The sequence below is a fragment of the Cicer arietinum genome, chromosome 7 (genome assembly GCF_000331145.2).
Source record: "Cicer arietinum cultivar CDC Frontier isolate Library 1 chromosome 7, Cicar.CDCFrontier_v2.0, whole genome shotgun sequence".
Lineage (NCBI taxonomy): Eukaryota > Viridiplantae > Streptophyta > Magnoliopsida > Fabales > Fabaceae > Cicer > Cicer arietinum.
This window is the reverse complement of record NC_021166.2, coordinates 43,207,224-43,232,561: the sequence shown is the minus strand read 5'-3', so window position 1 is coordinate 43,232,561 and position 25,338 is coordinate 43,207,224. Positions and strand designations below refer to the sequence as shown.

The following is a 25,338-nucleotide window of genomic DNA, read 5'->3' as shown; positions in this document are numbered from 1 at the left end:
ATAGATTATTTATCATATTTAAATGTAATATTTAAATTTTTATCTTTTATTTTTTTATTTGAGTCATTTATCTTTTTTAATATTTATAAAATTATCCTTTAAAAATGTTGACGTGTCAATAAAATGTTGATTGACGAGTTCACTCAGATTATTATTAGGAATTTTAATTTAATGATGACGAAAGATGAAGAAGAGGATGAATATTGATGTATTTTTCTATGTTCGAAGAACACTACCAATTAAATGGGTTTTGTTTTAGTTTTTTAATTAAAAAGATAATATTCATAATAATTCAACATAGACTTGTCACTCAGTATTTTTACTGATACATCGATATTTATAAAGGATAATTTTTTAAATATATTAAAAATTAAATGACAAAAATATTAAAAAAAAAAAAAAAAAAACTTATGTGTTACACATCGGAAGGAACCAGGACCAATCGATAGGATGGGTCATATAATTGAAGGAATGCTTAAATTAAATTTATCTCATTAAATTTTTGTCCATATTTATCCTACACATCTTACAAAAACTTGCTGTTTTTAGTTCTTTTTGAGGGACAAATTATGTGTTTTAATAAAAGGTGGAGTCGTGGGGACTAAAAATGGATAAAAGAAGATAATTTTTTTATTAATCAAATTGAAGTTCAATGCAAAAAGCATTTTGAATTTTTTTAAATAAATAATGGCATTAGATTTTTTCACATATATAGCATCAAATGTTTTATTTATTTAAAATAAAAAATTGCTTTTAATAAAATACTACTTTATTTTAATATAACTTACATATTTTACCTATTTTAAAAGCATAAAGTCACATAGATGCTTTACTTATTTAATAATTGAATTAAAGGTAACTATGTGTTTTTGCACAAAGAATACATTAATATATGCACTATTACTGATAGTAGTAGTAGTTAGGACTGGACAAGCCAAACCCAACTAATCGTATCCAACTAACCCACAAACAAAAAAGGGGAAACAGACGGGTCAAATTGGGTCATCGGATTGGAAGATCAGGTATATATGAGTGTAAACAAACGGGTTCGAATTTGTAAATAACAAAAATTGGTACTCGAATCCGACTAAGTCCAGAAGCCCATCAAACTCCAGTTCAATCTTCTTAAGAAACTGAAGTATAAAAGAATTTTTTTCTAGATGAACCATAATTCCTCTCTTCTAAGTCGTAGCCATCGTTGATCCTCTCTCTCACTCTCGTAAGTTTGCTTATCTTGTTCTCAATGTCTCACCTCTCTTGTTTTTAGAGCTCTATGACTCTGTCATTGTCATCTCTCTCAAACTCTCGACATCCCTTGAATCTCATTATTCCCCTTTCTCTATCAAAATTTTTTGTTTTCTATTTTAGGGTTTTCGTTTTCTAACTTTTTTTTTTTTTAATTTTTTCTTTTTATTCTGAACCAGACAACCTTAACTTTAAGGATTAGAGACTAACAAAGAAAAACACTATGGAAAGGTTTGTTCTTTAACTTTCTATTTTCTTTTTTTACTTTGTTTTAATTTTAATTTTATGTTAAGTTTGTGATTAGATATTTCCCTTTCTTGTTCTCCCCCTTTCTCTATCAATTTCTTTTGATTATAGCATTTCCGTTTTTCTAACTGTTTTGTGTTTTTTCTTTTTATTCTAAATCGAACAACCTTAGCTTAAAGGAGGAAACATTGTTAAAAGGTTGGTTCTTTAACTTTCGATTTTCTACTTTTACTCTTTTATGATTTTAATTTTATGTTAAGTTTGTGATTAGATATTTCCTCTTATGGCTTTTTCTACTATAGTATGAAGGACTTTTTCATCTTTATTAGGGTTTGATATTTGAAGTTGTTCAAAATTCTAACATGTTTATTTTTTCTTTCTTTCTTTAACCTACTGAATCTACCAAATTGACGGACTGAAAACATAGTTTAACTGAAGAATACATTATTTTTTGAAAATTTAGTTTATTTATCTTGTTCTTCTCAATACCTTTTTGTTATTAAGGATTGTTTTTCTTATGTATTAGTGGTTTGATTTTCAAACTTGTTCATAGTTCTAACATGTTTATTTTTTTATATTTTTTTTAACCATCTGAACCTTACAAATTGAAGGATTGAAGACTTACTTTTACAAAGGAAGATAACTTAAGAGGTTAGTTTATTTATTTATTTGTTATGCTTTCATTATTCTATACTTTTTTTTTTCTTTTCATTTTACACTATTTTAAAATAATTTATATGATTTAGTGATTAAAGTTTATTAATAAAGCTAATTAGGTACGGGGACTAAAGGTTAATCTTTTTTATTTATGCACTATTTTTATTTTTATTTAGGATTCAATCTTTTTAATTTTTGCTTATGTGATGCCCTAGGTTTAGGATGTTTGGCTATTATTTAAGGTTGGTTTATTAAAAATTTATTTGTTTTAGTTTTTATTTATTTATTTAAATTTGTTTCTAATTTTAAAAAGTTTTAAGATTAAGATTCTTATTTGTATATTTAAATCCTTTTTGATCTAGTTTTTTTTAACTGACTGTACTTTTTTTAAAAATTCAATTTGTATTTTTGGTTAATTCTTTTATTCTTATTGTTTTGATTTAATTCTTGTTAAAATTTTCAACTTACCTTATTCTTTGTAGCTTGTTTTTAACTAAGTGTATTTTTTTTTATTATGTTTGTGTTTTTTTATTAATGTTTTTCTATTGGTATGATTTTCGTTGTTTAGTTTTTATTCTGATTGGTTATTAGTTCTAGTTTTTATTTTGAATGTTTGTGTTTAATTTTGGTTTTTATTATTGTTTTTAATATATTTGTTATTTGATATTTCTAGCTTTTTTTTTTTTATGTTTGGTTAAGTTATTTGTGTGCTTTCTAATTTTTCTCTTTTCAGTCTTGAGAGAATTAGTGTGGTTCTACCTTTGGAAGATGGAGCAAGGAGGTGGTAGCAGTCAAGGAGGACAATAAGGAGTAATAGAGCAACATCACTGTATTATATGCTTAATTATGTACATTGATACTTAATATGTATGCTTGTAAGTATTATATGTTAAATTTCCAACTCTTTTATGCTTAGTACGTATGTTTTTTGTTAGTTGTTTAATATGCATACTTGCAACTATTTTATACTTAATGAGTATGTTTCCTTTAAGTTTAATTTATATATATCCTTTATCATTATATTGTATGTATGGTGTATAATATTTCTCATATTCTTTTAACTACAGTTGCTTCCTTTCCAAGAATAAGCTTAACATGTCTCATAGTCCTTTAGCTACAATTTCTTTCTTTCCAAGAATAAGCTTCAATTATATTTAATAGAGGATGATTAAATGGATTATGAGAATAAGGAAATGTAGCGGCTAGGGTTCACAAAAATATTAGGTTTAGTGTTGGGAAAAATTAGAGATAATTAGCGATAATTATCTCAATAATGCGGAATATTTTTTCCCCCACCTGTGCAGATAAATGGCCAAACAGAAAATACAATTTCAAGAGCAATAATAATTGGCAAAAAATTAAATATGAGACAAACACAATTTTAACGTGGAAAACTTCCCTCAAATTGAGAGAATAAAAACCAAGGGACCTAGTCCAGTAAAACTTCCACTATAATAATTAATGAGTACACCAAGAGTCTTCCTAATAACAATAGAGAATATCAATCAACAATAACAACCCTATAACAACCTTATAACAACCTTCCACTAAAGTGGGTATGCCAAAGTAACTCTCAGAAAAGATAAAACTACTCAAATTATATATTAAAGTAACAAACTCAGTGGTAGGAATAACATACTAATTTTGTAGATCAAACGGAGCAAGTTTGCTACACATCTGTTACCACCACTGGAACCAAACTCTTATTTTTCTTCTCTGGCAACCGATCTTCTGTTGTCTGTTTGTATGTCTCTTAGGGATTTCTAAATCCTTTTTATTACCTTCAAGTGGGTCAAGCCCATTAAAACTTTTTTTTTTCTTTTTCTTTTTTTTTTCAATAATAATAATAATAATAATAATATTAGTAAAATTGGTGGGTTCCACTTGGGGAGTGAGCCCACCCAACATTTAGGTCATATTCTCCACATACTTTTGGAAGTTAAGGTTGTCCTTTTATAAGTTACCATTATGGACCTCTATTTATATCTTGTTTTGGGCCACTTTTGTCATTTACTTTATTAATAGGCCTATTTTTAGCACCACCTTCATATGAAATGTTTCCTTCCTCATTTGTAGATGCCAATAGACCCTCTATGATGTCCTTGCTCAATTGTTTATGAATACTACGTCTAGGTTGCTGCAACCATTTTTTAGAGCAACTTGTCAGATTTTCACAATTCAGATTTCCACCCGCACATAATTCTCTCCAAACACTTCATTACTGCAATTTACTCTTATAAAACATAAATTCGCCTAATAACCAAAATATCATTAAAGTAAGTTATTGTCATACTCTTTAAGAGACTTACCACTAATCAATAAAGTTTCATTAATCAGTTATTGTTTAATTTAGATGTTTTACAATTATAAGCATCATCCAAATTAATTACCAAAGTCCAACTAATCGGTTATTCTTTCTTATTTAACACTAATTGATTATTCTTACATCACTACTTCATTAATTTGAATCAACTTATCCTTTTTCTATAGATTAATCGATTAAACCCTAATACTAATCAATAATTTTATTAAAAAATAAAACATAATGCAGTTATATTAAAACAAATACATTCTAAACATTAATCATCAACACTTATTATCATCATAATATAACGAAACATACATATCACAAAACTTAGTAACATATATCATCATACATACTAATCACAAAAAATAACATAACATCATCAAGTTTCATAATTCAAATAAAAGACAACATATCATAAGAGATGGTCTAAAAATAGATAACGCAGTATGTTCCACTACCTCTACGGTAGATCTAAACAATTATGCAGTCAGTGCAGACCTAGGGATCATGCGATTTCCTTATTTATTAAATCTACTCAATCTACTTATTAATATAAAATAAATTTTGGTGTTAGTTTATCGATTGAGAACCATTATGATCAATGAGATAAAAATATGTTGGAGGCTCCTCAAGTTATCGGTCTTACAACAAAAAATGGAATTGAAATCAATTTAGATTAGATTTGACAATTTTATGAGTGTTTAGAGATATATGAGAAACTTTAACTTACCAATTTGACAACCTACAAGTATATGAAGCTAAGATCCCTTTATATAGGTAGGTTAAGTGATCAGATGGTAACCAAAACAAAGGATGTAGGTTTGACTATCCAAAACTTAGGAAAACTCGTATTTTTGAAATCTCGTTAATAACGAATCGATTTGCAAAAGACCCTAATTGATTAGTAGAGTAAAAGCATGATCACTTGGTACTAAAATCTTGTATTGGTTGACTACCCTCCTTAACCTAATCAATTAATCACTTTTCTAATCCATTAATACTATTTATTAATTGGTTAATTATCTTTAAAACAATTATTACTACATCAAGTTATTTTATATTGATGTCTAAAAGGTGTATGATGATTCTATCACGTACTTAAGGGATTGAACAACTCATATAACTAAAAAGTGTATGTTGATTTTATCATGTACTTGTGTGAATAATGCAATAGTCAATTATGAATATCACATTTATGTATGTCTGACTTTATTATATAATTATTTAAGAAACATAAATATTAAAGGAATTTTGCTATTGAGACATCCACAAATTTTATATAGGATCTAATAACTCTTAAATATATGAGTTATTTAGCCCTTATTCGACTTGAATATGCAAATCCTTGAAGAGATATTTTAAATTAAGTTAGTAGTTTTTAGTATATTTCAATAAAATATTGACTACGTGTCCTTTTTATTAGATTAAGCTAGTTTAAGTTGGAATTGTGTTTTGTTATGTTAAATTTGTGCAGGGAATTATATTTTGACTAAGTCTGGAGCAATGGTGGAAGAAATCGCAACATTCGAGCGTGTTATTGGAAGGTATAACAAGAGCAAAGAAATGTGGGACCCACATTTGCAGAACTTCAATGTAATAATTTGGGACACCTAATCACGTCAAAGAAAATTTAAGAGAATATTGCAGCTGTCCATCACTTTATTTCATTGGGCCAAGAGTTGCTTTATGAATAAGGACAAAGTAAGACCAAATTGGAGAGAGATAAGTGGTCTAAATGTGTCCTATATAAAGGATGGTTACTACAGACCTAACGAGGAGAGTTTTCACTTACTTTTCGCTCTGTCATAGCCACCATACACACTTCCCAACCATATTCCATCACTACCATCATCTTCCACCATATTTTGGAGCCATTGAAACAAGTTTTGGATCTTTTGGTTGAAGAAAAGGAATTTGCACTTTGAGCTAAAGCAGAATCAGTTGCAGCTATTGTTTTTTCTTGTATTATTCTTATTTTATTCATCATTAATTCATTAAACTCAATTGTAATGAGCACCTTTATGTTAGATTTTATATCCATGTTATTCCTTAAGCTCAATTGTAATGAGCACCTTTATGTTAGATTTTATTTCCATGTTATTCCTTAAGCTCAACATCTGCTAAAACTTTTTGTAGTAAAGGATCAATTATGTTATTAATCAAGTTGAATGTTAATATGATGTATGATGCTTAATTTCCTCTTAGACAAACTCCTTTCACTCTAATCTTTAAAACATAAACTTATCACTTAAGTTTTATTGCTAGTCTTTTGAGTTTTGAAAATGATAAAGATACAACTGCATGATTTAATATGTATTTAGTCAATATGCTTGATATAATGTGTAAATCCTGAGATGATAATAACCTACTGATTATCATGATCACTAAGTAGGAAAACCCCCAAAGGTCGAAAAATGCTATAGCATGATGCAACATCATGAAAGATATAAACATATTACATAATTGAGTTGTATCCATAACTTCTCTTTATCCTCCAAATCATAGAAAAACTTTTGTTATAACCAAGTTGGTTTGAAGAACTATAACCTACTATGGTAAAAGTTAACACAAGCATTTGATCGTCTACCAAGTTGTATCCATAATCTAGCATTTGATCGTCTACCTCTGTTGAAAAGTTAACGCTATGATAAAGATCATTTAAGTTTTATTGCTAGTCTTTTGAGTTTCGAAAATGATAAAGATACAACTGCATGATTTAATATGTATTTAGTCAATATGCTTGATATAATGTGTAAATCCTGAGATGATAATAACCTACTGATTATCATGATCATTAAGTAGGAAAACCCCAAAGGTCGAAAAATGCTATAGCATGATGCAACATCATGAAAAGCATGATGCAACATCATGAAAGATATAAACATATTACATAATTGAGTTGTATCCATAACTTCTCTTTATCCTCCAAATCATAGAAAAACTTTTGTTATAACCAAGTTGGTTTGAAGAACTATGACCTACTATGGTAAAAGTTAACACAAGCATTTGATCGTCTACCAAGTTGTATCCATAGTCTAGCATTTGATCGTCTACCTTTGTTGAAAAGTTAACGCTATGATTAAAAAAAGTCAACACTCAAGATAGTCAATGTTGTGATGGAAATAATCACTCTGAAATGACAATGTTACTAGAAAACTCTGATGTACTCATTTGTTATTAAAGTGGAAGGTTTTAGATATGTGGTTTTTATTCTCTCACTTTAAGGAAAGTTTTCCACGTTAAAAATTGTCTCATACTTAATTTTTGTCAATTGTTGCCCTACGAAATTGTATTTTCTGTTTTGACATTTATCAGGTGAAAAAAAATCATTCTCATTATTGAACTAATCATCTCTAGTTTTTTTTTTCCAACAACTTTTGATAAAACCAAACTTTTATAGCTAGAACTATGGATGGGAGAATCCAACTTGTTAAAAGGATCTCGACTATAAAAACCTCGAGGCTTTTTTGTATTCCTTTCTTGATGCACAATTATATGTCATTACCAATGCAATTAACTGCTCATTCAAGGGATATTCCCATAATTTTTTAGCTAAAGAATAAAAAAATGAAGAGGTGTTTCAACATTTAAAGAGTTGGTCAATTCATACTATATATTACAAAAGCATAACTCTCCGACACAAGTCGAATCAATTAGGAAGTCTCTCCAACGGTTTCACTGCTGCAACCCCACTGAGTTCCTTTCTGAAATATTTTTCATACGTGACAGTTAACTTTCCCTTCCCAGCAGCTTTATGGAATTTCAATATCATATCCGCACAATCCCTACAAATATTGTAGTTAGCATAAACAAAAATCAAAATAAAATTTGAAACTGTGTATAAAATGGTAGAATATAAATGCCTGATTTGTGAAACTTCATAACGAGCATGCTTGTGAAGTAGAGGTGTCCATGGTGGGGTTATTTGCAGGGTACAACGTGCAACATAGAGCGCTGATGCACATAGTAATGAAGGCTTGAACGCCAAAGCTTCATATTCAACTAAGCATAGGTCGATGAGAAAGAATGCCATGTGTTCAAGCTGACAAAATAAATTTGAAACAAAGAATGTTAGAAATCAAACATTTTGTCATGCATGAATATTTTGTCATTACATACCTTCTTATCTGATTGTGCAGCCTTCAGAAACCTAACCATAAAAACGTAAGGAGTGGGAGCATTAAGACGGAACTTCAATTTTCTAAGAATAAGCTTCTCCTGAACAGAAAAATTCATTCCACACATAAGAATATAATCGTAAGAACCAAGTTGAACCTTATACAAGTGCAAATAAAAACAGGAAGTAGCAACAAACAAATTATGAATAAAACCAGCAATATTTTGGAACTAATCAATCGACGGGAAAAAACCCCATATCCGGTAGAACTGGATCGGTTGTAGATTAAAAGATGGGGGGAAGAAACAGAAAATAGTGTATTATTCAACAGTTTTTCCTCTGATCAAGATGGACCAGAAGTGGAAAACAATACACAATCTAACTTGTCTTCAGAATTCAGGCATAGTTAAGTTACCTAAAATAATGAATAACTTAGGAAGATTGTGAATTGAACAAATGGAGAAATAGACAAGGAGCAGACGATAACTCCCACTTGAGTTATAATCTAGAGTACTTAGGAGTATCGGAGAGAGTGGGAAACTGAGTCCCAAGGATTGGAGTTGGGTTGGGTTAGTTGGGAGAGGGACATAGTCTTTTGAATACTGAAGACAACTTGGATTGTGTATTGATCAGAGGAAAAACTGTTGAAAAATAGTTCGCGCATGACGAGTAAGAGGTAGTAGTGTCCCAAGAAATGTTCCTTATAAGAATAAGAATTGCATACCATTCCAAGCATTTGATCTCTAGTATAGGACTCGGCTGAGATGCTAATCAAATCTTTTACCTAGAACAAATGACACAAAATAAAAATTACAATCATCACAATGAATCAGCCCTCCTTTTCTTCAAAATAAATGTTTGAAATGACTTCTCACCCTTGGATGCCAAAAATCCTCATACTTTGAAGCCAGCAAAAGTGCTGTAAGACCAACTAACTGCATATCACTCGTTTTTATGGTCACTTGGGAAAGATATTGATCCAACAACGTCATTGTTAGATATAGTGTTTCGGGCATCAAATCATATTTGAAGTGTACCTGTAAAAGCCAAGAAATAAGCAAAGAAAATGACTATGATATCAGCAAACAAATGGATCAAAGGATCTATTAACACCCAAAAGAGGGAAAACAACAGAGCAATATATAAAGAAAGGACAAGGATACAAGAAAAGACATCTTAAGGATGACAGAAATTAGTTATGTACCTCAATTAGCCAGTTGACCAATATGCCCCGCATATGAGGAGTAATCTCTGTCTGAATTGACATGTAATTTGAAATAGCTTGACTATGTGCCTGCGGTTGAAAGCAATACAAACATCAGTTGCAATTAGAGAACAAGGATAAAATATAAAATATAAACTAAAAGCTAGTTAGTGGAAGCATTAAGATTATGCCAATATGGAAGCGTCAAAATTATTAAAACAATGGCACAAGAAATGAACAAGACTGCATCCCACTTTCTGATAAGGTAAATTAAGTATCTAGTATAAAAATATGGGATCAAAAGAGACGCCAAAAAATCTAGAAATTGACTATATTGACTGTCAAGGTATGATTGATATGCATTGTACATATTAATATTTAATTATGATAATTCATGCAATATTTGGAAGACTTCTTAACATAACCTTCAAAAGATTCAGGTAGTGACATCCACTAAAAATACAACAGTGCTAAAAAGGTCATTGAATTATGTTCAACAGAAGCAACTTTGAAGACATGTCTAGTTCTTAAATGTTTAGATATCTCAAAGTTCAGATAGATTCAGATGATTGTTAAACAAAATTATTTACTAATTCTATTTCTACAATTAGGGGAAATATAAAATCCTACACTGAAAGTGGAGGAAAATAAAAACAGAGACAAGCATGTTCATGGAAGAAGAAAATTAATCAAAAAACAAAAATAAAATGGATGTCTTCCATTTCAAACTTCAATTGGTAAGTAAGTGAAATCAGAGGCTTGATCAATATTACCTAAGCAACCCAATTGTACCAATATTATAATCAATGACATCGGAGGAAAATAAAAATAAAATTATTTACTAATTCTACGATTAGTGAAGCTATAAAAATACTACATTAAATTAGTGGAAAATAAAACGAAAAACAAAAAATAAAGAGCCAAGCATTTTCGTGAAAGAAATAACAACAGCCAAGCCTTTTCCACTAAGTAGGGTCATGAAAGAAATGGATGTCTTCTATTTCAAATTCCAATCAGAGGATTGATCAATATTACCTCGGTAACCCAATAGTACTGATATATGTCATCGATGTATTCAGAAACTTCTAGATGATTGCATTCATCATCTATATTTGGAAGGTTATCCTGCTCCCTAACTTCACCATTTTCTTTCAGAATCTGCAAAATAAGGCTAACTCTCAGTTTTAATTTTCATGGGACTTTAAAAGAAAGTGGTTTAATACATTGAGCATCAACCTTAGATCTTTCAATTAATGAAGTTGTATAAGATTTTCGACGACTAGACTTTTTTCTTGGAATGGACTCTGATAAATCCGTTTTCAAATTGCTCTCCCCATCAGATGGTTGATGTCTTTGATTTGCATCATTGGAAACGACCACTGAACTATTCTCAGGAAGAGACGAAGAAACGTTTGCCTCATCCTTAGATGACAGTGCAGTAGTTGGTTTGTTTTTACCAGATGACAGTGCAGTAGTTGGTTTGTTTTTACCAGATGAAAGTGCAGTAGTTGGTTTGTTTTTACCAGATATGGATTTAGATAGTTGAGTCTTCTGAGATGTAGAAGCCTTGAGTGTGGTCTTAACAATAGGCTGCATACAATATGGAAAAAATAAGGTTCCAACTTTACTAACTACATTAGAAAAGTAGGAAACAAAACCAAAATGTGGTGGAAATTATTGACTTGTGAAATACAAGCTTAAAATCACTAAATGAACCAAGAAAAATATTAAGCGCATCTTGAACAAGTATGATGAAGAAATATTAGCAGCTAATTTGTCAGCATCACTAGACTGGGGGCATTAAAAGTGTGCCTCTAGGAAGAAACAAACAGCTAAATCGACATACGATGTAAACTGTTTGTTGCAAATCTGTCTCCCTCAACCCCTCTAAAAAAGTTTCAAAAAGTGCATATGATATTTTCTTACAGACAAACTACATCATAGTTCACTGTTATTACTTATACGCATAGGAAAGAAATTCCAAATGTAATACAGATTAAGCATAGATATGAAACTAGCTATGAAAATAAATAACCAAATGGAGTGATATTCCATAGAACAGAACAGTTGCAGCACCAATCAACGAAATAAATCAATCATGGCATACAACAAACTTTGAAGCACAGTCAACATACCTTGGTGGACTTCCTTGAGGATGCTTCGTAAATATTAGTTGTAACCCTACAGCTCAGGTGAAATGACCAATTAATAACAAGAAATCACATCCTCTAAATTAGTAATAAGCATAAAATTCTAGAGAAGTAGTAGTAATAGTAACTATCTTGAATAGCGTAGAGTAATAGTAGTTACTGAAGATTTACTCATTAAATAATTTTGTTAAATATTAAATCATTAATGTGACTGCACCTATGTCAAAGTATGATTTCTGTGGTATATTGTAATCTACCCTAAACCCTAATATCAAGTGGGTGGTTTGACCCAACTGATTGTTGTGGGGGCAACTGGGGGATGTGGGGGTATTATTGTAATCTGAACCTTATTATTACTATTTAAGTACAACTTGTACTCTATAAACCATAATTCATTCATCTAATACAAAGGAACGACAGCTACTCTGTAGTCGGAGACGTAGGCATCATTGTTCGAACTTCATTATCAAACGTCTTGAGTTCTTATTTGCGATTTCTCTCTTTATTCTTTTAAGATCAGGTTGTTGTTCTATCAATTGGTATCAGATGACGAGTAACTCTGGTGCAAAATTCGACGTGTCAAGGTTCGAAGGAACAAGCAACTTTGCATTATGGCAAAGAAGGATTAAGGATCTGTTGGCACAACAAGATTTTCAAAAGGCGTCGCTTGCATGAAGAGAAACCGGTAGACATGACAGAAGTTAATTGGACGGAGATGGAGGATAAGGCCGTAGGGATGATTCGTCTGTGCGTATCAAATAAAGTAATGTATCATATCCTAGACCTAACATCTCCAAAGAAGGCCTGGGAGAAATTGGAAAATCAACATTTGTGCAAAATGCTCACAAACAAACTATCGCGAAACCACGATTGTATAGGTTGAAGATGTAGGAAGGATCCAATTTGCAATATGTCAATATCTTCAACGGAATAATCACCAATTTGGTGAGGCTTAGGGTGACGGTCGATGAAGAAGACAAGACTATTATTTTGTTGTGCTCGTTATCAGGTTCGTTCGATCACCTAGTGATACCTCTTACATATGGAAAAGACTCTATCAAGTTGGATGATATTGCTATTGCACTTTAGTCTCACTCTTAAAGGAGACAAAATGTAGAGGAAGGATCTTCAAGTGAAGGTTTGTATTTAAAAGAGTCAATATTGTGAGAGGAACAAAGGTAAAGCAGGTTTTGGGAAGAAGAGGTCTAACAGCAGAGTGTTTCCAGTTGCAAACAGATCGAGCATTGGAGGAGGGACTGTCCAAACAAACAGCACCAAACAGCAACGTTTCAGTGAACGTGGTTCAAGCTAATGACTCTGCAATGTAGGAGATATTCTTTGTGTTTCATCTAGCAAGTGGTTTACCATATCATATGACGCCGCAAAGGGAGTGGTTTATCACATTCAAGTCAAGCAGTTGTGGTTTTGTTTATTTGGATGATGATAAAACATGTGATGTCACTGGAATGGGACAAATTAAAATTGACATGGACGAGGAGGGTGACGTGCGAACACTGAATGATGTCATATATATTCCATAATTGAGAAAGAATCTGATCTCCTTGGGGACTCTACAGGAAAATGATTTCTCATATAGGTTTGATGGAGATAGAGACATTTAGAAGGTTAGCAAGGGTGCATTGACAATGATGAGAGCAAAGAGGTTTGTAGGTAACATGTTGACCAAGTCAGTCACCAGTGACAAGTTCAAGCATTGCTTAGACTTGTTACATGTTTTTCAATGTTAAGAAGGAGTTGCACCCCTAGTTGTCAGGATGTGAGCGTCATGCAGTAAATCTTTATAGGGGTTTGTTATTCGTCAAGGTGAGATTGTTGAGTATGGCTCATAGGTATCAAGTGGGCGGTTTGGCCCAACTTATTGTTGTGGGGGCAACTAGGGGGTGCAGGGGGCAACAGCTCCCCGTGATATGGTTCAGAGGTATTGCTGTAGTTCAAACCTTATTATTACTGTTAAAACACAACTTGTACTATGCTTCACAAATGAACTACAACTACTTTATAGTCGGAGACATAGGCATCATTGGTCGAACTTCGTTACCAAACACTTGGAGATGTTAGGTCTAGGCATCATTTGCAATTTCTCTATTTATTAAGAGTGTTGTTGTTCTAACAGTATGTTTGCATCAGTCGTTGTATTTGTGTAATATTGTATTTCATATCTAGTTCTAGCTTTCACTTAGAGTAAGCAAGTTCATTCTATTACATTGTTAGAGAAGAATCTGACTTGAGTACGCTATAAGCGGTTCCCCAAATAGTAGTGTAATATCTTTGATAAATAAATTAAATGTCATTTTTCACTCGTTCTCTCTTGCTTTGAAGCATTTCTTTTCTCTCTTGGTTTCTGTATCCTTAATATGGTATTATCTAGACTCTTCCATTTTAGGGCTTGAAATGTACTAATGGCTAAATCTCCTCAAATTCATGATATGATGTGTCCTCTAGTGGTGGCTGCACTGGAAAGTCCGTTCAAATATCTAGTCTCAAGCTATTCCATTTTTCACTCGTTCTCTCTTGCTTTGAAGCATTTCTTTTCTCTCTTGGTTTCTGTATCCTTAATATGGTATTATCTAGACTCTTCCATTTTAGGGCTTGAAATGTACTAATGGCTAAATCTCCTCAAATTCATGATATGATGTGTCCTCTAGTGGTGGCTGCACTGGAAAGTCCGTTCAAATATCTAGTCTCAAGCTATTCCATTTTTCACTCGTTCTCTCTTGCTTTGAAGCATTTCTTTTCTCTCTTGGTTTCTGTATCCTTAATATGGTATTATCTAGACTCTTCCATTTTAGGGCTTGAAATGTACTAATGGCTAAAACTCCTCAAATTCATGATATGATGTGTCCTCCTCTAGTGGTGGCTGCACGGGAAAATCCATTCAAATATCTAGTCTCAAGGAACCGATGTGTCTTGTCTTCTCTAACACAAATTGTCTCTCTCAAACTCAATAATGATAATTTCTTGTTTAGGAAACAAGTTGAGGTTGTAGTCTATATAGATTCATTGAGAATCCTAAAATACCTTAGCAATTAGCTTCTGAATCGTTCATAAACCTGGTGTAGTTATTAAGCATACCAACAACCAGGAGCTAGAAAACCAAATTTCTTCTCTTGGCTAGAGTGTTGACTCTAAAAATCACTTATCACTCAAGTAATAAGATGTACACAATTTTTCAGGTGCGGGATCCTATTTATCGCCTGCTTCAACACATGAGGACTATGATCCCTTTATTACTATAGTAAATGGCTAGTTTGAACCTCTGCTAGTAACAAATGTTGAATCTCTTCTCATAACTCGAGGTTCATGTCCAAAAGCATCATCACACCACCACATCATCACCCCTCTCAAACTAATACCAATTACTAACATGAAGTCAAGACTAGTCTCCTTATCCACCACCAGTAAATCCCTCAGTGAACTTTGGAGTCTCAATTTGGCACTTGATCATTTGGTCAGGGACATGGAGGAAGTCCAACTGCGATGATTGTGGAGGTTTTTTACATAATGAAGAGCACCATAAGAAAAATTAAGATAAGAGGTATGGAAGAAAAGCAGGGACCCATAGAAGGCAAGTATCTCTTTCAATAAGAATCACTAGCCCAAAGTTGTTTGGTACTAAAGGTCACTATACAATGATAATTCTCTTGTCCAGATGGAACTACATTAAAACTTTGTTCTTAATGTTCTGTTTTTTTCATAAAATTTGCAAAGACACTCTCCACAAATCAACTAGGGTTAGAAAAAATGGTAGTACAGTGGTATAAAATGCTTCTAAGCAAAGAATCTAATTCTAGAAATTCAGTTTTTGATAAAGATAAATCTAGAAACATTAATTGCTAACATATTTTATGCTGGGTAGAGTTGAAGGTCATTAGTACCAGTTATTATAGGCTAGTTTGCTACAATCCTCCAGTTTTGCAACTTGGAGACCAATCAAACAGAAACAATGTACTAAAAGAATGGAATTTTCATAGAGGCAGCAAGAATAATAAACTAATAATATGACCAATCATCACATACATTTGAACAAACCCATCACTAGCTCGTGTCTTCCATAGATGGCTCCTTGCGTTAACTAGTTGGGAACTAACTCTTCTGCCTGTTGTCAGCTTACCTGAAATCAACAGTAAATTAAGTTTAATCAACATAGAATAAGTCAGCTCATTGACATTTGCAGAGTTGTTATTTATGCCATGGCTTCTTACTTGGAAGACCACTTTGGCCTTTGGCTGTTTCAGAAATTCCAGCATTTTCCTGAAAGAAAGTAAATAAGAGGTGACACAAGAAAAGGAAAAGTATTTTAAATAATTATAAAAACAAAAATGATCTGGCAATCAGTATAAGCAAGAACTATATGGAGCAAAAAAATTATTCACTATCAGGAAAGATTTGTAACAAAAAAATTATGCTAACCTTTGTGTTATTCATTTCTGCTCTGTATACCCTCCTTGGAACTGGTAGAGACTTCCTTGAAGTGCTTGGAAGAGACAAATGAATGTTCTGGTTTTAGTCGCATGTAGTTCATAAAACATAAACAAATCAACAAAATGAAATTTTCAAAACCTTGTAGTTGTAGGTAACATAGGCTTCCTTGCAAACCTAAAAGGGAAGAAAGTGTTAATTTCTAGAATAATGTACTTGGAACCATAAATAAAAAACAAATAAATTAGTATCCAATTAAATGCATCTCAAGTACCTATCCCTTGTGGCAACTGATTGACCTCCATTTGAACTATTCTTCTGATCACCTAAAGACATCCTTACACCTGTGCCTACTAATTATTAGATGAAAGGAAGAAAAACAGCTAAAACTACTCAAGCACACAATAAAAAGGTCTTGGGGAAAATTAGTCACCTCTATTGGGAGCTTCTAACTGAACTCCACCAAGACTAGGATTTCTTTTTTCTCTTACCTGATTTGAGCAAGAAAAGTGATCAGCACTTCATGTATGCTACCTTTTTACTATCACCATTTCAACAAGAAAAATATGACAAGAAGTTCCATAGTGAATGGTGCTGAATGGTAGAAAAGGGTCAAAAGAGTGAAAATAGAGTAGGTACGAAGTCAGTGGTCAGATGATTCTGCGATGATATAGCTTAACTGCCATTACAGTAAGCTTAGCTGCCCCAAAACTGTTGAATGTACCAGCAACTATATGACTCAAGTCAGTGTAATTTCTTAAGTCTTTGCACAGCGCATTTATTTATTTATTAAAAAAAGTCCAAGTCAACCACAAAAAAACAGCTACAAAAATATCCCAGTTCTTCATCTCTGGGAAACAGAGTGATAGCTGTTAAATATGGGGAACCATTTCATCATTAAATTAAAATAATGCAATGCCAGATAACACTAGTTCCTCTTTCTAAAGAAACGAGGAGGGACCAGGGAAATGGAGAAAAGAGGAAAAGCACATAAATGATTTACCTCAATAACAAATGCATCAAACTAATTGGCCCAATAATCAAAACGAATGGGTACATAGGACATTTTCACATTTATGTTTTCATTTAATTTTTAGAAGTGATTTGGTAGATTATATAACCATAATTCCATCATTGGGGCATCACACACATTAACTAGAACTACTAAAAAGTAGTATTCCTTTAGCTGAATAACTGATTGAGTAAACCGAAAAAACACAGGCTTAGCAGAAAATTGGAAGAGTGTGACTTTCCATACCGTGAAGGATTTCCTCAAAGAGATGCCCACTATTTTAGCGGTTGAATCTGTTGAAACCCTAGTACGGCACATAAGATAAAATAAAATAATAGACGTTTAGTTAAGGAATCATGCATTAGAAGAAATGTTAATGAGGAATCATAAAATCCAAATACTACCTTACTAAAAAAATATGAAAAGATATATAATAGCATCTGTATCAATCTTATTTGTGATAAAGCATCACTAGACCAATGTAAAGCACCAATACAGAGCAAGTAACAAAATATGAAAATTGTTAGCTATAAAATCAGTCATAAATGTTAGCCCAACAACTTACGGGAGTACTGGCTCATAATATGGTATCAAAGTGTATGATCATGATTCAATTGACTTCAAATTTGGTTGTTGTTGCCCTCATCCTTCTAAATTAATACTCCCTACATCGCTTAATATAAGACTCCTTTACCTATTTCACGGGTCTTAAGAAAGGTACTTAATTCTGAAAAATCTCAACAAACCAATCCTAGAGAGAGATTATCTTTTCCATGTGCAAATAAAATAATTAGGTACGTTTTTGTAAATAAATAATTAATGTAATGGACAGTTTGAAAAGATTCATATTAAGAGGGACAAACAATTCTCAAAATAGTCTTATATTTAGGGATGGAGGGAATATTAATTGTACTTCTGGTTCCTCTGTTATACTTAATGTATGATTTTGTTCCCTAATAATTCTTTTGAGCAAATTTAGTCCCTCGACTTTTCAATTGCTACAATTTTCCTTCAATTCAATCACTTTCCGATTTTCATTTATATATAATTAAACTCTCAAGTTCCCATAATCTGTTCAAAATTCTCAAAAATTGAATGGATTCAATTATTTTATAAACTATCTTCTACTCAAATCTCACCATTCCAGGAATAAATTATCACAAATTGCTTATTTTTTAAGTTAAAGAACTTGATTGGCTAGAAAAAACCTTGAGGGACCAAATTCATACATAGTCCAAACTAGGTGCGTGATGAAGCCTAAATGTTTAAGTTTCAGCACATAGTACAGTGGGTGCACATGTACACGCTTCAACCCCAATAGGCTCTTGGATTAACAGGCGTGTCAAATATAAAACATTCATGGGATTTCACCAACAGCTTATAACATAAAAGGCCCAATGAAAAACAATGCCAAGTTAAAGTACTGCAAATAGGAGTCTCATGTAGAGTATCAACAGCATCTATGAGAAAAATTCCATAACTTTAAAAAAGATGGCAAGTGGCATTACAGTAGTAACTAGCAAAGAGTTTACTAAAACACACCAGCCCTTCAACTCTCTATCAACCTACAATAAAGAAGAATCTTACTTAATTTTGGAGCTAGATGTTGTAGAGTTTCCTTGAGCATTGGCATTGGTAACATCAGCCAATGCCTTTCTCACGTTCATATTTGCTACAAAAAGCAAAAATAAGTGAAAATGATAAATGTGCTTTGCAACATGATTGTCAATGTTTTACCGCAAAATAAGTCCAGTTAAATCTTACCAGCAGTGCCATATTTTCTGTTACTTTTCTCCATACTTTTGAAGTCACCCTTCATCAATAAGTTGCAGAATAATTATACATGCAGTAAGCAATGGCATGCTCAAGGATGTAAAATATAGAAACTTTCCAAGTATTTCCATATATTGAATATTTGGAAAGTACTTAGAAGTTTAGACTGTATATTACCTTTGGATCACTGGCGTTATTTGCAATAACCCCTTTGTTGGGTACTACAGCATTCCTTCTACATAAAACACAAAATGAGAAGAGAGGAAAATAGATCAATATATTGCTATGATGTCCCCAAGAAACTACACCTAAAGGAAATATATGCTATTCTGTTCTAAAAATCAATTTTACAGACTGAAATACAACACACACGGACATATAAAACAAGGGGGCAGCTCTGAGCCTTAAATGATACAATGTTGGGACAACCCTGTCGTTCAATTAAAACCACAAGAGAGTCTAAACAAAAGCAAGTAAAATTCTCAAAGCCGGAGAAAGACAGCAGAACAAGCTAAAGGGCATCATTGTTCATCCGATATCTCACAAAAAAAAAAACAACTAAGGCTCAGTTAGTTTTTCACCAATAAATGCAATTAATCAATTATACTCTTTTCCAAAACTTCAGCATCTAAAATCTCATGAAGCAGATATTACTTGTTCAGAAGTTAGAAAAGGTATCATACCTTGAAGCTGCACCTGCTTCTCTTGCAGATGTCCTAAATAAAGATTTAGAATTAGTTAGTTTCTGAAAGAGTCAATTATGAATACATACTCAAATCACAAACAAACAAAAACACTAACATGGGTCCATCGCCAACTTTATTCCGGTCATTTTCCGAAAAAACCTTGAAATTCTTACCACCAACTGTTACATATAAATTAAAACACCAAAACCAAACAATATATAATCAATTTTGTGGATATCTTTTCAAATTCATCACAACAACAAAATCACAAACCAAGATATACATATAATATATACCAGTTGGACGAGATTGTCCACCAACAGAGGCTCGCGTTGAGCCCACTCTAGATTTTCCCTGAAACATGCAAGAATCATAAAAAAAATAACCATGAATGAAAGAAAAACTTGCAACGAAGTCGCTACCATTTCTATAGAACAATTAATTTCATGGATGGCTAATAATCGAAGGAATTGTGCGAAATTTGAAACTTAAAGGAAGCTAGGGTTTATCTGAGACAATTGAAAGGTATGAAAAGTTTGTAGTAGTGAAAATTAGTGTTGAAACTTACCTTGAGTAAAACCATTGAGATTTTGGTTTCGATTTGGTTTTGAAGAGAAACGATTCACTTTTTTTTTTTTTTGAAACAAGAAAGAAACGATGAACTGTGTAGAGAAGAAAAGAATTATAATACCGTTAGAATTGGAAGAGGACCGCGCTGCATCTTAAATTTTGAAATTCACATTTACAGGATTTTACATTAAAGCCCTTATAAAGTCTAGAGAGGAAAAAAGCTTTACGACTTTTATTTGATTTTATTCTTGGAAAAATATTTTCTATAATTTTATAGACTAGGAAAATATTTTCTATGTGATTAATAGCTGATAATTTAAAATATATTAACTTATTTAATTCAAAAAAATTATGAAAAATAAAATGAAAAATATTTTAAATATGTAGTAAAAATTTGGGGATAATTTATTATAATATCCCACTTTTTTTTTAAAGTAATCAAAATGCCCTACACTCAAAAAAAAAAATTATGTGAACTTTTTTTTAACATTTGAATAATTTTTTATTTAATAAATTCAAAATAATTTGAATAATTTTTTAATTAATAAATTAAAAATAATTAAAATATTTAAAAAAACAAAATACTATTAATAAAATAAAACAAAATACATTAAATTGAAGAAAATAATGTGTTGAGTAAATGTGTCAAAACAAATAGAGTGTTATATTATTTTAACAAATTCATCCTATTTTTTAGATAAAATTATATAATTATAACAACTCGTTTTTTGCAGATAAAATAGACCTTAATTTTATTTTGTTAACAACTTCCTCCTAATTTTTTTTGGATCTAATAAATAAAAATAATAATAAAAAAATAAGTATAATTAAAAATAGTAAATTATATTAGTAATATGAAACAAATTGATTTAATGTATTTTGTTTCATGTTATTAATATAATTTACTATTTTTAATTATAATTTTTTTATTAATTTATATATATATATATATATATATATATATATGAGGAAGTTGTTAACAACATAGAATTAAGTGGCTAATTTATTGTAAAATAGTATAGAGTTGTTATAATAATATATATTTATCTACAAAATATGAGGGAATTGTTAAAATAATATAACACGTTATTTGTTTTGCCACATTTACTCAACTGCATTTTTTTCTTCAATTTAATATATTTAGTTTTATTTTATTAATAGTATTTTGTTTTTTAAATATTTTAATTATTTTTAATTTATTAATAAACAATTATTCAAATGTAAAATAAAATAAAAAAAATCAAAATGTATACATGGTCACATCCCCGAGATGCTACCTTCTATTGCAACAAAATTCTTTTTCTCCAGCTGGCCGTAGGTCCAGGAAGTGACTTCTTGAGAGGGTTTAAAAAATGGAGCATTTTGATATTTTTTTTTTTTTGTTCAATGTAAGACATTTTGGTTACTTTAAAACAAAAGTGGGATATTATAATAAATTATCCAAAATTTGGATCGCGGCAAACTCATATAGAAAATAGAAAGAAAAAAACATAGACATGGGTGTATGCTTAAGTGTGTCTATTTACTTGTATTTCTCATTTTATGATGCGTTTGTGAATAATGATCTCATGACAAATAGCAATACTCTTTAAAAAATTATTGTTAAAAAACCTAGTTGTCGCCTTACTTTATTATTCTTCATCCATCGAAAAGATGTGGTTTAGGATCATTTTTATTTGAAATTATTTATCTAAATTGTTTTTTTTTTCTCTCCTTTTATCTCAATAATAATTGGTTTCCACGTAGATGTAGTTTCTCTTTCGAGTTATGTTTTCATTTAAGCGACTGAGTGCGACATTGTTTTATTCGTTATTTTGGTGCGATATTGTTTGATGTTCTGGTTTATTATGATGTTCGTTTGATTCATATTGATAGATTACCTTTGATCCATTATAAATTCAAACAATGACTTTTGCGTTGTTAATGTTACATATTTGGAGACATGGGTATTTTGGATACTTTATTTTATCGTTTCATGTTATTAACTTGAATGTTGTGATTTTGCTCGCAGATTCATCATTCATGTCTGATTTCAATTCCCAAGTAGCTTCCTCTAGGAATGTTGCTCCCCAAACATCCTTTACTGAATAAATGACATTAATCCTTAAGGTCTTAAGACTTCAGTCCACAATATGAATTGGTGTGGGATTAAATATGAGGTTGAATTTAAGTTGGATTGATGATAGCGTTTCAGCAAGTGTACTAAATCGTTGTAGGTAATAATAAAACGGTAGTACCGAGTGTGGAACTCAAGGATTGCGTTTTACTATCAAATTATATTTAATTACTAAAATTAAACAAAAAGTTTCCGAATTGATTGAAATAATATTTGAAATTAACAACAGTAATAACATTGATCCTTTATAATAAGAAAAATGTCAGGGATGAGTTTTCCTTCAAATCCAACTTTGGTGTCTAATTTGATCCTAGTTACTGAATTCATTTATTGAATTATTACCGAATTCTCTTTTATTATTCTTGCCTTAATGTCTTAGTGACAGAACCTTTAATTCCAAAGTAACCCCTAATTCCTTAGTGGATCTAAGATTAGAATTAAGTCTCTTTTTAAACTATTGTCTCTGCAACTAATTTAATTGGTTTCATGACCTGTATCTATCCCTAGACTACAAATTCATAAATTTCTCATCTCAAGCATTCGTAAAGCTCACTTCCGTTTCAAAATACGAATCGTAGAACATTTTAATGTTAATCAAGCAATAAAAAGCATTAAACACAGAGATGAGAAAAATAATTCAATAAACTCATTCATATAACTAGAAATCAAATTAGAAAAATAAAGGTTTCATCTTGTTACACTCATCCCTAACAAATATGATTTAGTTACTCATGACAAAGATAGAGATTAGAGAAGAAATACAAGGAAGATTCATGAATGATTCTTGATAAAACTGCTCCAATGGTGTTAGAAACAGCCGTCTTTGAGTTTCTATGCTACGACACAAGTCTCTCAACTTCCCAATAGTCCAAAGATCCCCAAAGATCCCTAAAAAGTGAGGAAAAATGCATTTTTATACATTCAACAGTGCATTGCACTCCGGGCGCTTCTGGACAATGTCAAAAGGGTGGAAATGTGCCCATGCGCAACTGTTGCGCTTCAGACGTACAACTTCTTCTGTTTGATGTTTTCTAAATTTGTCTCCTCTTTGGAGTCTGAATTCGGTTCTCGTGTCTTCATGAAGGTTGTAGCTATGGATCTTAGCTTTCATATGCACTTGGGTTGACTCCAATTGGATATCTACAACTCCAGATATGGCTGAAATACTCCACATAGATCATGTTGATTTCTCACCAAAATTCAGCACTGCACTAAAACAAAGTAACAACGCAAAACTCTGAAAAATATCTACTTAATCAAGGAAATAATAACATAAACATTTCATTAAATAAAAGAACTAAAATTAACAAAATTGCCTCAGTGTATGCATAAATTACAAGTGATGCAAGTCAGAATTAGTGCAAGTTCTGAAGGGATAACACATGTCACTAGATAATCACACAACAAATAATTAAAGTGTTTAGGCTCAAAAGCTCACAACTAAGATAATAAGAAAGAGTATGAACTATCTAAATGATGCCAAACATGTCACTACAAGATTTATTTATTTATTTTAAAAAAATGGCAAGTGAGACTTCGATAACCAATGAGTAATAAACAATGCATGTATTAGTGAAACTCATCGAATTGAGCAATGATATGAGCAAAGAAATAGAGTTTAAATTTCAAAATCTGAAACAAATAGTTAAAGACTAGCTTCAAGTTGTTAAAATATTTTCATCATAGTACACGTTTACACACAATTGTAAAGAAACAGATTTAAATAACAAAAATAAGATTGCAAAAATAAAAGTTACCTCTACCTGTGAGTTGCCTCCCATGAAGCGCTTCTTTAAAGTCATTAGTTTGACGCCTAAACTATTGTCAAGGTGGCATATATGACAGGAACAACACATCATCCTTCTTCTTCTTTTTGCTTGATAGAAATTCAATGAACTTGAGAAATAAAAGATGTTGCTTCCATGTCCTTCTCAATTGGACATTGATGAACAAGGCATAGATTGAATCTCGTATTTCATCAATCTCTTCTTTTTGCTTTTCCTCGTTCATCTTTTCCTCTTGCTTATCTTCAATCTTCAACTTCTCCTCCATGTTCTCAAACATAACCATTTGCTCAAATAACCTCTCACATTGACTTTCAAATCTTTCACTTGAAACCATGTTATTCTTCATGAATTCAACCAAAACGTCCAAAATGTGAAAGTCTTTGTCATCTGATTCTTTGGATAGAATTTTAAGAGGTAGAATTTGTTTCCAATTGATTTTTTTTAATATAACACTCATCGTTTTCTGCATCTTTGACCAAAAAATCTTCATATTTCATTAGTTTGACAAAGTCATCAAAAAAAGTTTCATTCCTATGTCCTTCTCCGCAAAAGTCACACCTAAGAGGCTGCAACTAAGGGATCTGAGGGGTGATATTTTAAAAATATTTCTCTCAAGATTTGGCCCTCAATCATACAACATATACCAGATATAAGACAAGTATCATACTCTTCATATAATTGTAGTAGAATATCATCATTATAATATTTCATGCTCTACAGCGAATAGTTATCTCAAACAAAGAAGAGACAAACCACTAGCACATGACATTAGCAAGCTCAACAAATAAAAATAGAAAATAAAATAAAAACATTTTTTTTTTCAAAATTAAAATTAAAATAAAAGCAAAAATTTTATTGCAGAGCAAAAAATTTCAATTAAGTAAATAAATTAAATTCAATAGTGATATGGCAATCCCCGACAACGGCGCCAAAAACTTGATAGCATTTCAGAAAGTGAATTGAATCGTTGCAAGTAATAATAAAATGATACTACTGAGTGTAGAACTCAAGGATTGCGTTTTACTAT

The 25,338-nt window shown here is 31.4% G+C and overlaps 1 protein-coding gene and 1 long non-coding RNA gene across 8 annotated transcripts; one reads left to right on the top strand and one right to left on the bottom strand.

Annotated features, from left to right (window-relative positions):
* The first annotated feature begins 1,661 nt into the window (after positions 1–1,661).
* LOC113787616 (uncharacterized) lies at positions 1,662–3,059 on the top strand. The gene is made up of 3 exons (XR_003474067.2): positions 1,662–1,689; positions 2,103–2,142; positions 2,882–3,059. It is a non-coding gene; the product is annotated as an uncharacterized lncRNA (long non-coding RNA).
* A 4,838-nt stretch (positions 3,060–7,897) lies between these two features.
* LOC101503130 (uncharacterized) lies at positions 7,898–20,592 on the bottom strand. Of its 7 annotated transcripts, none has more exons than XM_073370661.1 (23): positions 20,530–20,592; positions 20,135–20,192; positions 19,954–20,017; positions 19,836–19,868; positions 19,330–19,387; positions 19,144–19,192; positions 18,967–19,051; positions 17,626–17,683; positions 16,801–16,858; positions 16,642–16,720; positions 16,509–16,544; positions 16,359–16,422; positions 16,151–16,199; positions 15,966–16,059; positions 11,913–11,958; positions 11,014–11,367; positions 10,813–10,935; positions 9,778–9,867; positions 9,449–9,610; positions 9,298–9,357; positions 8,576–8,674; positions 8,320–8,498; positions 7,898–8,241 (listed from the first exon to the last, which is right to left on the bottom strand). In XM_073370661.1, exons 1-23 carry the CDS (start codon positions 20,557–20,559, stop codon positions 8,106–8,108), a joined length of 2,064 nt encoding a protein of 687 aa, XP_073226762.1. In that variant the 5' UTR covers positions 20,560–20,592; the 3' UTR covers positions 7,898–8,105. The 7 variants fall into 7 exon arrangements, with proteins under 7 accessions (XP_073226762.1, XP_073226765.1, XP_073226763.1 ...); XM_073370664.1 differs by having other exon boundaries at positions 16,359–16,413; XM_073370662.1 differs by having other exon boundaries at positions 16,642–16,717.
* Positions 20,593–25,338: the final 4,746 nt, after the last annotated feature.

Excerpts from the sequence above, each read along its gene's own strand:
- LOC101503130 (XM_073370661.1), bottom strand. The coding sequence starts at position 20,559 with ATGCAGCGCGGTCCTCTTCCAATTCTAACG. Across the intron at positions 20,018-20,134 it reads TGGACAATCTCGTCCAACTG|TTGGTGGTAAGAATTTCAAG; the intron begins GTATATATTATA and ends TATATGTAACAG. Across the intron at positions 19,052-19,143 it reads CAGAAAATATGGCACTGCTG|CAAATATGAACGTGAGAAAG; the intron begins GTAAGATTTAAC and ends TGCTTTTTGTAG.